The sequence below is a fragment of the Pipistrellus kuhlii genome, unplaced genomic scaffold, assembly GCF_014108245.1.
Source record: "Pipistrellus kuhlii isolate mPipKuh1 unplaced genomic scaffold, mPipKuh1.p scaffold_m20_p_22, whole genome shotgun sequence".
Lineage (NCBI taxonomy): Eukaryota > Metazoa > Chordata > Mammalia > Chiroptera > Vespertilionidae > Pipistrellus > Pipistrellus kuhlii.
The window spans coordinates 11,866,234-11,887,383 of record NW_023425521.1 but is presented as its reverse complement, the minus strand read 5'-3'; the positions used below and the strand labels follow the sequence as shown (position 1 = coordinate 11,887,383).

At 40.9% G+C, this 21,150-nt stretch overlaps 1 protein-coding gene across 4 annotated transcripts in view; it reads right to left on the bottom strand.

Annotated features, from left to right (window-relative positions):
- Positions 1-20,425, bottom strand: part of USP32 (ubiquitin specific peptidase 32) — a 109,865-nt gene extending 89,440 nt beyond the window's left edge. For 2 of the 4 annotated variants that reach the window (XM_036450826.2, XM_036450828.2), the window contains exon 1: positions 20,188-20,422. In XM_036450826.2, coding sequence (XP_036306719.1) covers positions 20,188-20,245 — 58 coding nt within the window. In that variant the 5' untranslated portion in view covers positions 20,246-20,422. Of the gene's footprint in view, positions 1-20,187 lie in introns of all 4 variants that reach the window. The other 2 variants (XM_045586405.1, XM_045586404.1) reach the window with 2 other exon arrangements.
- Between the last annotated feature and the right edge of the window lie 725 nt (positions 20,426-21,150).

Here is a 21,150-nt window from a genome sequence, read left to right as displayed (position 1 = left end):
TAAAATAAGTCTAAGAGTGCCCTGACTAGTTTGACTCAGTGCTTAGTGTCAGCCCTTGGACCTAAAGGTCACGGGTCAATTCCCGATCAAGGGCTCAGTCAAGGGCACGTACCTGAGTTGCAGGTGCAAGAGGCAACTAGTGTCTCTTTCACATTAATGTTTTTTTCTCTCTCTTTTTCTCTCCCCCCGCTTCTCCCTCTCTTCCACTCTCACTCTCTCTCTAAAGACTAATGTAAAAAAAAAAATGAGTAAGTTCATTTTCCGTATTGTACATAATAAACACTTCATTGCTGTCAGCAATTTTTGATAATCATACATGGTTTTATAAACCTCAAGATGGCAACATTCTAAAGTTTTATCATATGAAAGTAAAAGTGTACAAACACTTCCCAACAACCAAAGCAGAACAAAATAATTTAAAATAAGGAAGTCTTAATTTCATATAGTACAAATGCAAGTTTTTCTGAGAAATACACAAGTTTCTGATGTAAGACTACATGGGAAAATAATTAACAAAATGTATGAGGCAAAATACAAGTTATTATACATACTCAATTTTTTAAAGATTTTTTTTAAAAATGTGAATATAAATGATTCCCTGGCTATTAGATAGCTGCTTTAAAAATAAAACACACATACACAAATGAAAAAACAAACTAACAAAAATCTTACAATTTAGATAACTTTACCACACTCTAAAATAAATCTCAGGTGAATAACAAAAAGTTAAATACTAAAAATATGTCATCATAAATTAAAACCGATGTATTTTTTTTAAATATATTTTATTGATTTTTTACAGAGAGGAAGAGAGAGGGATAGAGAGTTAGAAACATCGATGAGAGTCATTGATCAGCTGCCTCTTGCATACCCGCTACTGGGGATGTGCCCGCAACCAAGGTACATGCCCTTGGCCGGAATCGAACCTGGGTCCTTTCAGTCCACAGACCGAGGCTCTATCCACTGAGCCAAACCAGTTTCGGCAAAGCCGATGTATTTTTAAGACATGTTAAGCCCTAGCTGGTTTGGTGCAGTAGATAGAGCAAACTTGCAGACTGAAGGGTCCTAGGTTCAATTCCAGTCAAGGGGTGTGGAGGGGGCAGCCAATCAATGATTCTCTCTCATCATTGATAGAAATCTCTCTTTCCCTCTTCCTTACTCGCTGAAATCAATAAAAATATATTTTTTAAAAAGACATGTTAATAGTAAAAATGAACTTCAGAAGTGATACAAAACACACAACAGGTGACAGATTTAACTATATACAAATTTTATGCCTTTGCATATTAAAAACGATTGCATAAAATAGAAATAAAATGGTAAGCCAATTGGAGAAAATATTTGTAGCAAATCTGTCAAATGGTTAATATTCAAAGTATGTATTGTAAGGAGTTCTACAAATTGATTTTTTTTAAAAGGAACAATTTTAATGAGCCCTCGCTGGTTTGGCTCAGTGGACAGAGTGTGGGCCTGCAGACTGAAGGGTCCTGGGTTCGAATCCAGTTGGAGGCACGTGCCTAAGTTGCAGACTAGATCCCTAGTGGGGGGCACACAGAAGGCAGCTGATCAGTGATTCTCTCTCATCATTGATGCTTCTTTCTCCCTCTAACTTCCTCTCTGAAATGAATAAAAATTTATTTTAGCCATAACAGGTTTGGCTCAGTGGATAGACCATCAGCCTGTGGACTGAAGGGTCCCAGGCTCGATTCCAGTCAAGGGCATGTACCTTGGTTGTGGACACATCCCCAATAGGGAGTGTGCAGGAGGCAGTTGATCGATGTTTCTCTCTCATTGATGTTTCTAACTCTCTATCCCTCTCCCTCTCTGCAAAAAAATCAATAAAATATATCTTTAAAAATATATATGTAAATATATATTTTTAAAAAAGAAAAAAGAAACAATTTTAAGAACTAATATTATTTAAGAACAAAACTCCAAAAGATAAATAATGAAGAAATATAACTACCAAAAATGGAGAGAAATATTCTACCTTAAAAACTAATTCAAAAGCCAAAATCGGTTTGGCTCAGTAGTAAAGCGTTGGTCTGTGGACTGAAAGGTCCCAGGTTCAATTCCGGTCAAGGGCATGTACCTTGGTTGCAGGCACATCCCCGGTAGGGGGTGTGCAAGAGGCAGCTGGTCGATGTTTCTCTCTCATTGACGTTTCTAGCTCTCTATCCCTCTCCCTTCCTCTGTAAAAAAATCAATAAAATATATTTTTTTAAACAAATAAAATAAAGCCGAAACCGGTTTGGCTCAGTGGTAGAGCATCAGTCTGCGGACTGAAAGGTCCCGGGTTCGATTCCGGTCAGGGGCATGTACATTGGTTGCGGGCACATCCCCGGTAGAGGGTGTGCAAGAGGCAGCTGGTTGATGTTTCTCTCTCATCGACGTTTCTAGCTCTCTATCTCTCTCCCTTCTTCTCTGTAAAAAATCAATAAAATATATTAAAAATAAAAAAATAAAATAGCAAGCTTTTAAAAAAATGATTCAAAAAATACAAACTAAAAGAAGCTACCATTTTAGACTATTTAATTAACAAAGAATTGTTTTGTACATTTTAATACCAATTTTTAATAAATGTTTAATAAAATCAACATTTATATATTACTTTCAGAAAATTATGAGTCAAATGGACCTAGAAGGTATTATGATCAGTTGAAAGAAGTCAGTCAGAGAAAAACAAATAACACGATTTCACTTATATGTGAACTGTAAAGCAACGGTTGCCAACTTTTCAGACCTCACAGGCTACCAGTGGTCCGCTGGATGGCGACCACTTCTCCAAAGGTTTCCTTAAACCAGTAGTGCCAACCTTTCGGACCTCATGGACCACCACAGGTCCACGAACCACCAGCTGGCGAACGTACTCTAAAGAACAAATAAATGAACAAAATTGAAACAGACTCACAGATACAGAGAACAGACTGATGGTTGCCAGAGGGGAGGTAGATTGGGGGACTAAATGAAAAAGGTGAAAGGATTAAGAAGTACAAATTGGTAGTTACAAAATAGTCATGGGGATGTAAAGTATAGCTCAGGAAATATAGTCAGTAATATTGCAATAACTATGTATGGTACCAGATGGATACTAAAAATATCAGGGGGACCATTTTATAAAGTATATCATTGTCTAACCACTATGCTGTACACCTGAAACCAACCCTGTATAATAAAAACCTAATATGCAAATTGTCCCCTTGACCGGGAGTTCGACCAGGGGACAGGGCTGGCAGACCTGAGGGCCACTCTCACCCCCTCCCCGCCCGGCCCGGCCCCACCCTGGCCAGCGGTGGCAGCAGACAACTGGGGAAAGGGAGGCCCAAGCCGGCAGCCACTAGGGACCCTACCCATGAATCCTGTGCACTAAGTCTCTAGTAGAAAATAATATTGAATGTAAATTCTTAAGGGACATACAAATGGCCAACAATCCACAAGATACACCAAGAAACTACTTCCCACCAATCTGAATGTATAAAATTAAAATTTTAAAAAAATCAATACCAAGCATTGGTGAGGAGGTAGAGCAGCAGAAACTGATAGAAATGAAAGTTATATAACCTTACCCAACTTTGGAAAACTATTTGGTGGTTTCTAATAAAGTTAAACATATACCTACCCTATGACCAAACCATTGCACTATTCTCCTAGGTATATAAGCTATATGAAACAATATCTCCAGAAAGACTTGTAGAAACTCAAATGTCCAAAAGAAGAATAGATAAATAATTGTGTTATAGTCATAAAGTAGAATTCTACTCAGCAACATCATGGATGAATATCACATCATATTGAACAAAAAAAGCCAGCCACAAAAGGAAACATACTTTATGAGTCCATTTATATTAAGTATTAGAACAAACAAAACAAATAATATTTAATGGTAACAGAAACCAGGTCAAATGCCTCTGGTGGGTGGAGATGATTATCTGGAAAGAGGAATGAAGGCTCTTTCCAGGGTGATATAAATATTCTGTATCTTGCCGGGACCGGTTTGGCTCAGTGGATAGTGTCGGCCTGCGGACTGAAAGGTCCCGGGTTCAATTCCAGTCAAGGGCATGTACCTTGGTTGCGGGCACATCCCCGGTGGGGGGTGTGCAAGAGGTGGCTGGTCGATGTTTCTCTCTCATCAACGTTTCTAACTCTCCGTCCCTTTCAATTCCTCTCTGTGTAAAATCAATAAAATATATTTTAAAAAAATATTCTGTATCTTGAACAGAATGATAAGTGTAAAGCATTTGTCAAAAGTCACTAAACTAATACTTAAGATCTATAGCTTCAAATGTTATGTACCTAGACACAGGTATGTATTTTTTCTCTTATTGAGGTATACCCTTAAGATTTGTGTATTTTAGCCGAAATCGGTTTGGCTCAGTGGTAGAGCGTCGGTCTGCAAACTGAAAGGTCCCGGGTTCGATTCCGGTCAGGGGCATGTACATTGGTTGCGGGCACATCCCCAGTAGGGGGTGTGCAGGAGGCAGCTGGTCGATGTTTCTCTCTCATCGACGTTTCTAGCTCTCTATCTCTCTCCCTTCCTCTCTGTAAAAATCAATAAAATATATTTTTAAAAAAAGATTTGTGTATTTTATTTACCATATGTAAAATCCTACCTAATGAAATAGTAATATGCAAATTAACCATCACTCTGCTATACCCACCAGCCATGCCCACCAGCCAATCAGATTATCGAGTATGCAAATAAACCCAACCAAGATGGCTACAGCCATAGAGAGCAGGAGGGAGGCTCCCAGACAATGGAGGAAGCCAAGCTTTCTGCCTGCCATTGCCAGCCTAAGCCTCCACTCAAGGCTACAAAGTTTCAATTGTAGAAGATAAGTAAATTCCAGATACCAGGGCCTCCTCTTGGGTTGCAGGGGGCATGGCTGGTCTACAAACCACAGGCCCCTTGCTCAGGCCTCCCCACGCCCCAAGGGAACCCCCATCCTGATCCAGGACACCTTTCAGGGCAAACCAGCTGGCCCCCACCCATGCACCAGGCTTCTATCCTATCTAATAAAAGAGTAATATGCAGATTGACCATCATTCCAACACACAAGATAGCTGCCCCCATGTGGTCAAAGATCCTGCCCCCATGTGGACACAAGATAGCCACCACAAGATGGCCTGCAAGGGAGGGCAGTTGGAGGTGATCAACCCTGCAGAGGAGGGCAGTTAGGGATGACCAGGCCAGCAGAGGAGGGAAGTTGGGAGCAAACAGACTGACAGGGGAGCGGTTAGACATCAATCAGGCTGGCATGAGAGTGGTTAGGGGGTGATCAGGCTGGCAGGCAGAAGTGGTTAGGGGCAATCAGAAAGGCAGGCAGCCACCAGTCCTGGATTGTGAGAGGAATGTCCGACATTCCTTGAGGGGTCCCAATAAAGAAAAAATATTAAGAGCTCTTGCTGAAACCGGTTTGGGGACTGAAAGGTCCCAGGTTCGATTCCGGTCAAGGGCATGTACCTTGGTTGGGGGCATATCCCCAGTGAGGGGTGTGCAAGAGGCAGCTGATCGATGACTCTCTCTCATCAATGTTTCTAACTCTCTATCTCTCTCCCTTCCTCTCTGTACAAAATCAATAAAATATATTATTTTTTAAAAATTAAGAGTTCTTAAATATTTTTAAATAAAAGAGGAAAGGGAAATTTAAAGATTGGAAAGTAAGGTTAAAAGCATCTCTCCAAAAGTAGTACAAAGAGGAAATGGAAAGAGGTAAGAAAATTAGAGGCTCAGTCCATGAGGTCCAATATCCAAATAAAAGTTACCAAAGGAAAAAAATCTGAAAAGAAACAATCTATGAGATAAAGAAAATGTCCCAGAACTAAAGGACATGAGCCTTCAGATAAGAGCCCATTTTTACTAGCAAACAGGTGAAAATAGAGCATTTTCCAGAAACAAGTATAACAATCTAAGAATCTGAATGACACTAGATATCTAAACATCTACTTAGGAAACCAGGCTAAAAATGAATCAACAACTTTTTAAAATTCTGATGAAAAATAATTTCTCACTTAGAATTCTAATTCAAACAAACTTTCAATCAAGTATGAGAACAGATTTAAGATATTTTCAGGCTTACAAATCTCAAATAATTTGCCTCACATAACTTTTTCTCAAAAAATTCTTGGAAGAAATCATCTACCAAAACAAGAGAAAATTCAGAAAGCAGAAGATATGGAATAAAAGATATAAAAGATCTAGTATAAGAGAATCCCCAAAATAAAGGTGAAGGGAATTCTCAGGTTCATAATTATGGACCAGGTTCAAAGAGTAAACAATCCAGCCCTCACAGGTTTGCTCAGTAAATAGAGCCTCGACCAGCAGACTGAAGGGTCCCAGGTTCAATTCCAGTCAAGGGCATGTACCTTGGTTGCAGGCACATCCCCAGTAGGGGGTGTGCAGGAGGCAGCTGATGGATATTTCTAACTCTCTAACCCCCTCCCTTACTCTCTGTTAAAAAAAAAAAAAAAAATTTAAACACACACACACAACACACACACACACACACACACACACATACACACACAATAAAATATTGATATATTTTTTTAAAAGAGAGAGAGAGCCGAAGCCGGTTTGGCTCAGTGATAGAGCGTCGGTCTGCGGACTGAAAGGTCCCAGGTTCGATTCCGGTCAAGGGCATGTGCATTGGTTGTGGGCACATCCCCGGTAGGAGGTGTGCAGGAGGCAGCTGGTCAATGTTTCTCTCTCATCGACGTTTCTAGCTCTCTATCTCTCTCCCTTCCTCTCTGTAAAAAATCAATAAAATATTTTTTTGAAAATAAAAAAAAATAAAAGAGAGAGTAAACAATTCAGTTTGAAGCCGGTTCAAAGGCTACATGAAAATATTAGAAGAAACTAACGTCTGAGCATATTGAGAGACTTGGGCAAGTTATAGCATAACAATGAGTCAGTGCTAAATGCTTAAAATACTCAAAAAACACAAATAATTCCACAATTATTAGCTCTAAGTTAAACAAAAATTGTGCAGAAAATAACCATAGCTTACTACATAACTTCAGTTATGAATCACATGTACACGGTGATAAGGTAAACACTGAATGCTTACATAAGCATAATTAGCATATAACCACAACTATGGTGGAAAATGAAGTAATAGGGAAAGGGGAAAGGGAAGTGGCTAAAGGGGAAGGATGGAGAAAAAGGCTAAAATCTCATGCTCAGAAGTGAGATGTCAACAGATATGCCTAAAACTGAAAAAGCTATACAAGTACCGAAATCAACAAAAATAATATAAAGTGGTTTCTTTTTGGGAAATATTAAATGCCAAGGAAGATTAGAAAACTGCTTCTGATCTACCTGTAGTGTTTTTACTTGCTAGCATAAGGAAATACATAAACATCTATTTTTCCAGGTATAGAATTCAGGATAATAAAATAAACAGCTTAGCTTACCTCAGGCAGAATCCTCAAAATGACCTAAATACATAAGATGAGAACCAAGATGGTGGCATAGGCGAGCAACTAATCTGCCGCCTCGCACAACAATTTCTTTTTTTTTTTTTAATATATTTTATTGATTTTTTACAGAGAGGAAGAGAGAGGGATAGAGAGCTAGAAACATCGATGAGAGAGAAACATCGACCAGCTGCCTCCTGCACATCCCCCTCCTGCAACCAATGTACAAGCCCTTGACCGGAATCGAACCTGGGACTTTTCAGTCCGCAGACCGATGCTCTATCCACTGAGCCATATAGGTTTCAGCTCAAACAACAATTTCAAAACTACAACTAAAAGACAAAACGTCTATCACCCAAAACCACGGGAAAGCTGGCTGAAAGAGAAAGGAGCACAAGCGCTGAAAAGCTGAAAAGCCTAGGTACGGAGGCACGCGAATCGGGCTGGTGGCCGGCGACTGGGCACATGGTTTTTTTTCAACCAGAAAGGAAACAAGCTCCCGATCACTTTTAAATCCAGTTTCTGGAGTCATGCTGGGGACTCAGACACCTACGGGGAGAAGCTGGTCTGTCGACCATCGGGTCCAAAAGTGAGGGTGACTTTTTTGCAGAGGTGCGTGCAGCAATAATTGTTTACTGCATTGGAGCGCAGGGACTTGGAAACGCTGAAAGGCAGAGAGAGCTGACAGTAGCCATTGCATTTTGCCATGCCCCAGCCTAGTGCTTCCTGAGACCCCACCCTGCCTGAGGCCCCCCCCCCCCCCCCGGCACATTCTACAATCCCACCCAGGCTCCACACAGCTGCTTTTGCATAAGCAGCGAAAATGCAGAGAAAAGGAAGGAGATCTCAAACAAACGAGATGGAGGAGAACAAAAGACTGGATATAGAATTCAAAACCACAGTTATAAGGTTTTTCAAGAATTTCCTAGAAAAGGCCAATAAATGTAATGAGACCCTCCAGGATATGAAAAAGAAATTAAATCAACTAGAAATTAAACATACACTGACTGAAATAAAAAATATTATACAGAGACCCAACAGTAGACTAGAGGAACGCAAGTCAAAGTTTTGGAAAACAAAGAGGAAAAGGACACTCTTCCAGAGAAACAAGAAGAGAAGAGAATCCAGAAAGTTAAAGATAGTGTAAGGAGCCTCTGGGACAACAACTTCAAGTGTACCAACATCAGAATTATGGGAGTGCCAGAAGAGGAGAGAGAGCAAGACACTGAAAACCTATTTGAAGAAATAATGACCGAAAACTTCCCCCACCTGGTGAAAGAAATAGACTTACAAGTACAGGAAGCACACATAACCCCAACAAAAGGAACCCAAAGAGGACCACACCAAGACACATCATAATTAAAATGCCAAGAGCAAAAGACAAAGAAAGAATCTTGAAAGCAGCAAGAGAAAAACAGTTACCTACAAAGGAGCACCCATACGATTACCAGCTGATTTCTCAACAGAAACTATGAAGGCCAGACGGGAGTGGCAAGAAATATTCAAAGTGATAAATAGCAAGACCTACAACCAGGATTACTCTACCCAGTGAAGTTATTCAGAATTGAAGGGCAGATAAAAAGCTTCACAGGTCAGAAAAAGCTAAAGGAGTATATCACCGCCAAACCAGTATTATATGAAATGCTAAAAGATGTTCTTTAAAAAGAGGAAAAAGAAGAAAAAAGTAAAGATAAAAATTATGAACAAAAAATTATGAACAAAAAACTATCTATTGTTTTTGCTGTATTTCAGACCTGAATCCAATTTATCCCCCTTATTGTGATAGTCATGACCCCTAATGCAATCATCTTGAATAAAGTTTCTCTTGCAATTAAAAAAACAACTATCTATCAACAAGAGAATCTAAAAGTCAAGCGAATTAAAAATCTGATGAATAGAATAAACTGGTGAATATAATAGAATCAGGGGCATAGAATGGGAGGGGATTGATAATTCTCAGAAGGAAAGAGGTGTCTGTGTGGGGGGTATGGGAAGAGACTGGACAAAAATCATATACCTATGGATGAGGACAGCGGGAGGGAAGGGGCAGGGGGGGGGGGGAGGTTAAGGGCAAAAGGTGGAGTGGGGACCAGGTGGAAGAGAGCTATAGGGAGAGTAGGAGAAGGAGAAACAATTGTAATAATTTGAACAATAAAGATTATTTAAAAAATAAAATAAAAAATAAATAAATACGTAAAATGAGCAAAAGCCTTTTAAATTCCAGTGCAACCTGCAATTGTCTCTCTTCTGATAAAATTATTCTAACATACATGGAATTGCCATGCAGTGTAGTTCTCTTAGACCTATAATTATAATCTTGAGTCATAAACTCGCAAATTGGAAGTTTGATATGTGAGTTGCATATTATTTAAACATTGAGAAGACATGGAAATTAAAAGGAGTATCTTAAAACTAAGATATAACTATTGATTTTTTAAAAGCAACACATCACAATCATAAAAAGACAGTAATGACTACAACCATCTGGTTCTCTTGATCATCAAGCATATGCTGAATACCTATCTATGCTTTAAACTAGGGATGTCGAACTCAATCAGAGAAGGGGCCAAAATCTAAAATCCAGCCTAAATTGCGGGCCGAATGGTTTACTGAACAGTCATAAACTGTCATTGTGATGGAAACGCAGCGGAGTGCAGTGATGACATCGCGGTGCGGGCCACATTGCAAGGCCTGGCGGGACGGATTTGGCCCGAGGGCCTTGTGTTTGACACATGTGCTTTAAACAGTACAAAGTGGTTTTGAAATAAGCAATTTTTGTCCTTTAACAATCAGCTGCAAAGAGGTAGTCTCAAGTTAGCATATATAACGAAGAATAACTTCTGATCTATAAAACTCCACACATTGAAAAGTTTTACTTATGGATGCTTACATAAACTAAAACTAAACCAAATTTATTTATTTATTTGTTTGTTTGTTTGTTTAATACATTTTATTGATTTTGTACAGAGAGGAAGGGAGAGAGATAGAGAGTTAGAAACATCGATGAGAGTCATCGATCAGCTGCCTCTTGCACACCCCCTACTGGGGATATGGCCGCAACCAAGGTACATGCCCTTGACCGGAATCGAACCCGGGACTCTTCAGTCCCCAAGCCGACACTCTATCCATTGAGCCAAACCGGTTTCGGCTAAAACTAAACCAAATTTATTAATGGAATAACTCTTACAAACCTATCACACCTTCCCTCCACACCTGCTAACTGATTCCAAAACCAACTTTAAAGCAGAGCCCATCACATAATGACATGCTTAATACAATTAACAATTGTTTTAAAGTAAAAAATGCATTTAAACAGATACAAAAATATGGCATGCATACATGAGCACACACACATATCCTAAACCAAGTTTCCTCTAAAAGTTCAATCTAGTTTTTAGAAAAGATTGCTTTGATATGCAATTCACTCATTCAACAAATATGTATTGGATAGCTAATATATGGCAAGTACTGTGCTAAGGATATAGCTCATGTCCCTATCCACATGGAGTTTTATAGTTTAGTGGCACAAAATCATGAAAACTGCAACATCTTCCTCCTACCCCAGTCTCTTAATTGATCACTGCAATGAACCTGCCCTGAGGCTTAAATTAAGACTCACATGACCAGCGATCAAGTATGCAGATTAAAAAGTAACTGGTAAAAACAGAAAGCCTCTTGGAAACAAGAGTAGACAGAGGAATAGAGATGTAAGAATTTTGTTGTTATTGTTATAGCTGCTAATCCTCACCTGAGGATATTTTTTCCATTGATTTTTAGAGAAAGTGGGAGGGGGAAGAAAGAAAGAGAGGGAGAGGGAGGGAGAGAGAGAGAGAGAGAGAGACAGACAGACAGACATTGATGTGAAGGAGACTGATTGCCTCCCGAACGCTCCACAACCACGATCAAAACTACAACCTAGGTACTGATCAGGAATTAAACCAGAGACTCTTCAAGGCTTGGGTCAATGCTCTAACCACTGAAAAACACTGGCCAGGGCTAAATCCTCACCTTTTATAATAAAAAGCCTATAAATACTCCTTAAATGGGAAGAAAAGTAGTATATTATTTTCGATAAATGTAAAGATCAAATTAATAAATTTTAAATTTAAAGTGCTAAAAGTATTGGTCAATTAGTAGAGGAAAATTGGTGGAGAGAGGATAACAATAGTACTATTATTTTCATAACAAGTCCCATTTAACCATTTGATTATAAATTATATATTACTGTAATAAAAATTACAACTAAAAGACTGAGAAGAGAGGGTAAAGCATTAGCCATGGAGTATAAGAAAAATAGATTCTTAGATAAAAAAAAGATATTTTACAAATTTAGTTTAAAATCACCGATGTTATTTAGAACCAATGAGACAGTGCTCTGAATGTGTGAATTTTATTCTTAGCTTCCAAAGTAATTCTGCATACTTTAAACATATAAGTTTCCAACTCTAACCTCACATATGGCAGTAGGATGAAACTTGTCATCATGGATGAAAAGTACATGAAGATGCTATATAAAATTAAATCTATGCACAAGATTATTAAATATTACATATTACCAAAAGGCATTCTCAAGTGTTCATAAGCACAATACTTACTGTCATACCAGTCTCTCATGACTACTCAGGAATTTTATTATCGGGTATCAACTTTAAATTGAACTAAACAAACAAAATTGCATATTTCAGGCTCTTACACTTTTAACTATTACCTATTCAAAAACTTTAAAAGAGCCGAAACCGGTTTGGCTCAGTGAATGGAGCGTCGGTCTGCGGACTGTGGGGTCCCTGGTTCAATTCTGGTCAAGGGCATATACCTTGGTTGCAGGCACATCCCCGGTGAGGGGTATGCAGAAGGCAGCTGGTCAATGTTTCTCTCTCATCGATGTTTCTATCTCTTTATCCCTCTCCCTTCCTCTCTGTAAAATATCAATAAAATACATATTTAAAAAGAAAAACTTTGAAAATTTTGAGATGGATACAGTGCTTATTATACTTAATCCATAACAAAAGTCCATTTTTACCTCCAACCTTACAAACATGAATATTCTCCAAATGTTCTCTACATCATTTATACATTCACCCAGCCACCCAATATTTACTGAGCACTCTAAATACATCAGGCTCGGCACTTATCCTGGCAATGGGGATTCAGCATCATGCCTGACAACAAACATCATAATTACATATTATGAGAAAGGCTATAAAAAAACTATACAGAATAGTGCAATAGTGACAGAAGACAACATCATATAGGATGATAAAAGAAGGCCTCACTGAGGCCATCAGCACTGGGACTTCAGGTATAAAGAATGAGCCAGACATGTGAATATTTGTACATAGCACCTCCTTGCTTGGGGGGAAAAAGGGCTAGAAAAAATATGACACGATCTGATTTGGAATTTAAGGTTGCACTGTGTGAAAATAGGAAATCACTGCTTGGTATCTTAGCAGGAGATGATGGCAGTTGGGACTATAGTAGCAGCAGCAAAGATGAGTAGAAGTTAACAGTTTGAAATGGATACCAAACAGGACTGGGTGACACATTCAAAGTGGAGATAAAAGGATAGGTCAGCTGATAAAAGAAAAGTGAGGCTGTCTCTATATTTTTGGCTTTAGCAACTGAAACAGTGGTGCCATTTACTATCATGGGACAGAGCAGGGGAGACCCACCTTGATAAAAGGGTCCTTTCAGAATGGAATCTCTATAGACTCTCACACATTATTAGGAAAAGGAAAGAAACTATAGCAAACCTTACAAGGGGTAAATAAGATGCTGGGACACTCTAACTTCTTTATAGAAATGAAAAAGCTGGAAAACTCCCTCCTGTAAAAACCTCACTTTAACATAGTTATGCTTTTAAAATATATATATATATATATATATATATATATATTATTGATTTCAGAAAGAGACAGAAACGTAAATGATGAGAATCATTAATCAGCTGCCTCCTGCATGCCCCCAAGTGGGGATTGAGCTCACAACCCAGGCATGTTCTCTGATGGGGGAATTAAACCAGTGACCTCTTGGTTCATAGGTCAATGCTCAATCACTCAGCTATGCTGGCTGGGCATGCTTTTTTTAAGTTGCTATTTCTTGATTTTTTAGAGAGGAAAAGAGAAACAGCGATTTGTTAGTCCACTTATTTATGCATTCATTGATTGATTCTTGTGTGTGCCCTGAGGGAGGATCGAATCCACAAACTTGGTGCATGGGTACAATGCTCTAACATATACCCTTTACCTCTTTGCACACAATATGCCACAATTGCCTAATCCTCACAGCTTCCAATTACATGGTAACATTCATTCTAGTCCAGTGGTCGGTACACTCATTCGTCAACAGAGCGGCAAACGGCGGCTCTCGAGCCGCATGTGGCTCACGAACCGTGGTTTGCCGACCACGGCTCTAACCCACTGAGCTAGCTACCCAGCCAGGGTTTCTTTTGCTTTGAAGCAGTCTACTACCAAGGACTCAAGAACCATATTACAGGAAAGTTTCATAACATCAATTTTTCTGAATCTTGTTAAAAAGATAGTTATAAACTTGGGGAGTTCCTTAAAAGAAGGAGAGCTTTATATTAATAAATAATAAATCCCTAATAAAGAAGGATGTAAAGGGAAGGCCTTCATCTTTTGATAGATCTTCTAATAGATGTCTCTGACTATAACAGTAAATAACAAAAAGCTAGTCTTATCAGGTTTTTATGTCAGTAATTAACTATCAACCTCTGACCTCCAAGAGTATTTTATTATTAGATAATAAAATATGCAAAATGAGGCAGATAGTCTCAATTTAAACACAAATACCATGCAGCCTGAAAGGCAAAAGCAAAAACATTAACAGGCCCTGAAGAGAGAAGCCATTCTTCCGTCAGTTCCATCTTAGTCTTCTCAGTACTACTATCTAATCACCAACTCTTTATCTTCTACACAGTAGGTCCTCAGGTTACCACGGAGATCCATTCCTATGGCGCAAGATAATCTGTAAGTCTGAACCCACCTACATAAGCACCTAGTCACTCACATGGAGCACATACACAGCAGTAATGAAGTGAAACAGTAAAATAATTTTAAAAGAAAGATAACAATTTCTGACCTTTACTTGTGGTAAATAAATAATAAAAAACAAAAAGCACATATGTACATACATCGAAATAACGCAACTTTTTTTTTTTATAAAGCGACGTAACCACGAAACGACATTGTCTAGTTCAACATAACCCAAGGACTGCCTGTATATATAAAAGCCAGTGACTGAATGGTGGAACCATCACTTGCTATGACACACTAACCACCAGGGGGCAGATGCTCAGTGCAGGAGCTGCCCCCTGGTGGTCAGTGGGCTCCCACCGGGGGAACAGCCACTCAGAGGGCAGGTGCACAGCCACATGGCTAACTGGGATGAGTGGCACTCCCACAAAGGGCTGATCCCCACAGGCCATGCCCACCAGTGCACAAATCCATGCACCGGGCCTCTAGTTCATAAAACCTGCCACCCCTGCAGCTGTTCAACTTTAAAGTTTCTAATCTAAACTCTCAGCATTAATCTCTAGTGCTCCAAAACCAGATTTTCTATAGTCACAGCAAATTTTTCCTGTGACCTATCATATAATCAAGTGCCAAAAACTTCCCTTTCTCCTGAGAAAACTCTTAGCTACTGGTTGGTCACCACATCCCAACTCTTTCTTTTTTTTTTCTTTTTTCTTTTTTTTCTTTTTTTTAAATATATTTTATTGATTTTTTACAGAGAGGAAGGGAGAGAGACAGAGAGCTAGAAACGTCGATGAGAGAGAAACATCGACCAGCTGCCCCTCGCACACCCCCTACTGGGGATGTGCCCGCAACCAACGCACATGCCCCTGACCGGAATCAAACCCGGAACCCTTCAGTCCGCAGACCGACGCTCCACCACTGAGCCAAACCAGCCTCGGCCCAACTCTTTCTGTATGGTAATTCTAAATGCTCTCACTGTGAAGTCTTACTAACCAAGCACAAGGACAAACAAGAAACAAGAAAGACATAAAATAAAAGCTGTCCAATTTAGTAAACCAGAGGCCATTCATCATCAAAGTGACAACACCTCATTCTGCTCACCCCCCTACATTTATTGGTACATTTACCTTCTCTTTATCACTGACACTCGTTATGTAGTATCAAACTGGAGAACCACACCTTTGTAACTATTTATGAAGAACAACACCTTTGTAACTATTTAAACTTTTGTAAACTATTTATTATGAATAACACCTTTGTAATTATTTAAGTGACTACATATAAGCAGACAAATTCAAAACTGACCTATTTCTCTCCTTTATATATAACAATAGCTGGGTAGGTATACTTGCAAATGCTTAATCAAAACTTAAAATTCCAGCCGAAGCCAGTTTGGCTCAGTGGTAGAGCATCGGTCTGCGGACTGAAAGGTCCCGGGTTCGATTCCGGTCAAGGGCATGTACCTTGGTTGCGGGCACATTCCCTGTAGGGGGTGTGCAAGAGGCAGCTGGTCGATGTTTCTCTCTCATCGACGTTTCTAGCTCTCTATCTCTCTCCCTTCCTCTCTGTAAAATATCAATAAAATATATTTAAAAAAAAAAAAACTAAAAAAAAAAAAAACTAAAAAAAACTTAAAATTCCATAACACATGGACACAAATAATAGTGTAGTGAAGGCCTGGGAGGGGAGGATTCAGGGTGGTGAGGCCAATGGAGAAAAGAAAACAAACAAAGGGGACATCTGTAATACTTCCAACAATAAAGATAGTTTAAAAAGCCCACTTACAATTCCATACTAATGCTAGAAAGTTCACTGGTAAATTTAATAAATTCAGATGAAGGCAAATAAGTGCTTAATAAGAAAGAATAGAACACCCCAGAAGGGACCAACTGTGAATTCAACTTTCATTCATACAATGATGTATTACACTAAACCAGCTAACATCACATCATAAATGTATAATACTAGTGAAATTTTAATATTAATACTATGAAATTTGGGGAATAAAATATTGGTTGGGAAGTCAATGTTTTAGACTATATTAGGGTTGATGGATAAGCAAAATGAAAAGTAGCAGAATCTTCAACTATTAAATGCTTAATTATTCCACTAGCAAACACAACCTTTAAGTCACTAAGAAAGTAAATTATTTAACACAGTTATTGAGCACATACATTGTTAGGACACTTCCAGGCCACCAAATACACCCACACACACTTGGCATTCCACTATCATTTTCTTCTACTTTACCATCACACTTAATATACTAAATGTTAATCATTTATAAATTATATATACATATATTCTAATATTTTTAATATTATGTAATTACCAAACACATAAAAAATGGAAATTTAAATAGAAGTTCTAAAATTTGGTTCCCACCTCTTCCCATAGATCGTCTTGCATACACTTTAAGGTATATATATATATCAGTGAAAGAGGGTCTTGGTAATCTTTGTTCCTTCAGTGCCTAAGTCATAGGCAGGGCTCAGTAAAAATTTGAAGAATTAATAAGCAAAGGTACACTCAAAAACATGAATCCACAACATAATTTTTTGACATGTTATATAGTTCACCCAGCTACTTAATCCAGTCAAAGTGCCAAATTCTACTTAATGAAAGAGGATAGAATACATTTTATTCACTGTATTTTATTTCCACAATTTAAAAACTAAAAATTCCAAGCATTTCAAATAATATTTAGGAATACACAAACCACACACTTACGTGCAAACTTAAAAGTGAAAAAATAAAGAACTTAGCTGCTAAAATTCTCAGGACCCACTAACTGCAGTATACTTTACAAAATACATGGGATCTAAAACAAGTCAAGTCTTCAAGGGAAGGCTTGTGTTTTATCCAAGATATTCAAGAAAAACAGATACAAGTCAAAAATAAAAGCCACCACTAATACATCTCCCTTAAAAAAAAAAGTTAAGGTATACTTTCAGGAACTATTAGTATTTATATAACTGACACAGTCTAGCCAAATCAGTAGGCAAAACCAATCTTCCTAAATTCAAGAGCTTCTGAAATGTAAACAAATAAGAAGTCACTAGACTGCCCTTTCACTCTGGTCCAATAAGTGTTATCTCCTTTTAGCATAACACTCCATTTCCAGGGCCCCTTTCTCCAAGATAAACTGCCTCCAATTCCAGTTTGCATGAGGCAAAATATACTTAACTATTATTTTAACACTACCTAATTATGGTTAGCATTATTTTAGTGCTCAGTAATTTTAAGTAAAGCCAAGGGGATAGGTATTTCAGTAATTTATCAAGCTTGCTTTTTACTTATACAATGATTCATTTAACACGTTGTGTTTGTTCAATCCACCTTTCTCATCTCGCTCCAGTCATCTTACACAATATAAATAAGGTGAGATTAATGGATGGAGGTTTTAGTACCAATTTAGATTACTCAAGTACCCCCAAAAGTTCTCAAAACATTTATCGCTCTATCAAAAGCTTTATAAATTCTTTTATAACCTTACTAAAAAAAATCTATATTAAAGTCTGACATTTACTAGAGTAAACAATATCATGTTCAAAAGAATTACCTACTTAAAAAAAATAGCTCCTATTTACATTTAGAAATGTTACTTTACCAACTTGCTTCTTTTGCTTTAATTTTCCCCTACAGCAAAACTGATCAAATATAAATCTATTCAAATAGTTATATAAGATTTGAACAAGTATTTTACTACTTCTTCAAATATATGTTTTAAAATTCAACAGGGCCGAAACCAGTTTGGCTCAGTGGTAGAGCGTCGGTCTGCAGACTGAGGGGTCCCGGGTTCGATTCTGGTCAAGGGCATGTATCTTGGTTGCGGGCACATCCCCGGTGAGGGGTGTGCAGGGGGCGGCTGATTGATGTTTCTCTCTCATCGACGTTTCTGGCTCTCTCTCTCCCTTCCTCTCTGTAAAAAATCAATATTTTTAAAAAATAAAATAAAATAAAATTCAACAAGTATACACTTTATAACAAATCTAACAAAGACCTTCAGTCAAATAAGTTTAAAATGCACCAACTATTAATTTAGTTTATATGCAAAGGTACAACCTTAGTTTGATATGAGATTAATCGGGCTAGAGATGGACAAAAGTTTAATTTTAGAATTCCTAAATGCCAACTACATCACCTTCCAACTTAAGAAACTAAACACTTCTGAACCCTGAACCTGTAAATCAGTTTGACTGATGTCCTCTTTCACGCCATCTAAGCCATTGCTTAATTGAGGCCAGACCTATCAGGCTCAACAGCATCCCGGAAATGACTAGCCTACTAGAGCTGGAACCACATCAAGAATTTGGAATATTTCTCATATTGAGGCGAGGAAAAAAAGTTCAAGCGAGATTGTCCATGCAACAATCATTATACTGTTCTGCAGGAAAAGACATAAAAAGCATAGTTTCTGTAATTCTGGTCAGTCCACAATACCTCTAACCTGTAACTGTTTCCAGGTGAACTTACCCCTTGTCTTCCTACACATTATTAACAAGAGTTCACTACTAAATTCTCGTCTTGAATGCCTTTAAATCAAATTTCTCTTAGGTATTAAAAAATAATAATAAAACTGTCACCTGGAGCATGGCTTGGTTATTTGAGTTGGAAACCAGTTAAAAATAATGTTTTAGCATCTAACCTGCTTAATGTTTGTCACCTCTTACCAAGAAAATCCATTAAGTGTCACAAATAGAAGCGCGCGCGCGCACACACACACACACACACACACACACACCCGTCACGAAAAAAATCGAGTCACCTTCCAGCCATAAACTGAGCCATAGACACTTCCAGTTAGCGTGCGCCTTAGCCATGACCGTGGCCGGACCGCGGCATCGGAGTGAGTGGTAGGGGGTTGGGGCTGCTAACAACACCCTGTGTGTGCATCCTCAGAGCCAGGAATCAGCAGGCCGGAGCTGGCAGCAAGGCCGGTCTCTACAGGGAGCTACAACACAACATCAGAACGCTGGGCTTCCGAATGCCATTTTATGGGGAGAGAGGGGGCGAGCACGGCGGATCAAGTGCATTAAGAGACTCTGGCCAACATCGGAGGAGATGATATGAAACCCAAGACTTAGGTCTTGTGGCTACACCAGCTGTCCAGGCTCATCTCACCTCCAACACACACACACACACACACACAACTTAATTTCAGGTCGTTCTCAGCAAAGTCAGCCGCTCAAAGGGTGTGGATGGTGACAGCCCCCAAGAGACCGGCCGGCCAGGGCCCTCGGAAAAGGCAGAGAGACTCAATGGAGGAAGGGGCTTCTTCCCGGCCAAGAGGAGAGGGCTCTAGGCAGCCGCCTCCTCTCCTCCCTTCCAGGCAAGGCTGTTTGTTAGGTACGAGGTGAGGGTGTTGTTGGACATTTTTATGAAGGAGGGATGTGAGAAAATGGCAGGAAGGGGACGAGGGGGGTTGAAAGGACTGGTGCCACCCAAGAAAAGGGGGGAGTGGAGGACTTCCCTGGACCCATCCAGGGTAACAACCACACCACAGAGACCAGGGGCTCTACTGCCCTGCAAGCGCCAGACACCTCTCCCTCCGGGGAAGCTTCGCCCCCTTCCCTACAGACAGCCCCAATCCCCCGACACGGCTCCCACCACGACCCTCCTCCCCCGTAACGTTCCCCGCCGCGGGCCTCCTCGCCCTCCCGCCGCGGGCGACCCACCCCCTCAGCCTCCCCTCCCGGCGCGGTCACCCACCCTCGGGGCAGCCCGTCGCCGGCCTTCCCTTCCCGGCAGCTTGCCCAGACCCCTCCCCCCTCACCTCTCCTCAGCGCCTCCTCGTAGCTGAGGAATCCGATCCGTGACTCCTTGGCGCCCATGCTCCCTTCATCCCCTCGGCCGGGGGTCGGAGCCTGGTCTCGCCCCCACCCCCCGACTCCCGCCTTCTCCTCGGCGTCCCGGGGTGACGGTGTCGGCGTCCCCCGGACCCCCTCCTCTCCCCTGACACTAACAAGTGCGGCTTCTACCCCGGCAGCTCCTCCCGGCCGCCGCCGCCACCGCCTCCATGCCGGATCACGTGACCCGCTCCCACCCCGCCCCTTCCCCTCCCTCCTACTCCGCCCTTCTCTCCTCCTCCCCTCCCTTCCCTCCTCACGCCCACTTCCCTCGCCGCCAGCCCCCTCCCGCCGGCCCCGCCAAGGCCGGGGTTAGTTCCGGGTAATGGCCGCCAAGGACCGCACACAACTCCTCCCCGCCGCACGCTAACCGCTCGCAAGGGCGTGGGGGCGGGGCCAGGCCCGCGCGTCACGCGTCATTCCCACCTCCCGGCCAATCGGGAGGCGGGAGGCGGGGACCTCCGCGGGCCCGGGGGTGGTGACTTCCGGGGCGCTCTGCGGCCGTCCCTCCGGCCTGCACGTCCCGGCGCTCTGGCCAGGCGGGGCCTGGGCCGGGGGCGGTTGGCCTGGCCCCGCACCCATGTTGGGAAAGACGTGGAATCTTTAGGAAACCGGGGTCCGCGGGGGGCGATTCCTGAGAGGAAGGCGCGAGCTCTAGGCGAGGAGCTCCTCCCGTCAGAACGGTCTTGACTGCAAGGGAGTTGTGAAAGCGAGGAGACACACACTTCCTGTGGCGAAAGAAGCCCTGCGCCCCGCGGGGACAGCCCTGAGGAAAGTGGACCTTGTGACCGAGTTTACCGGACCTTCCTTTTCCGCGTCTCCACAGCCGCACCTCCGGGCCGGCCGGCCGGCGCCCCCGCCCCCTGAGCCCGCCCGCTGAGGACCCCGCT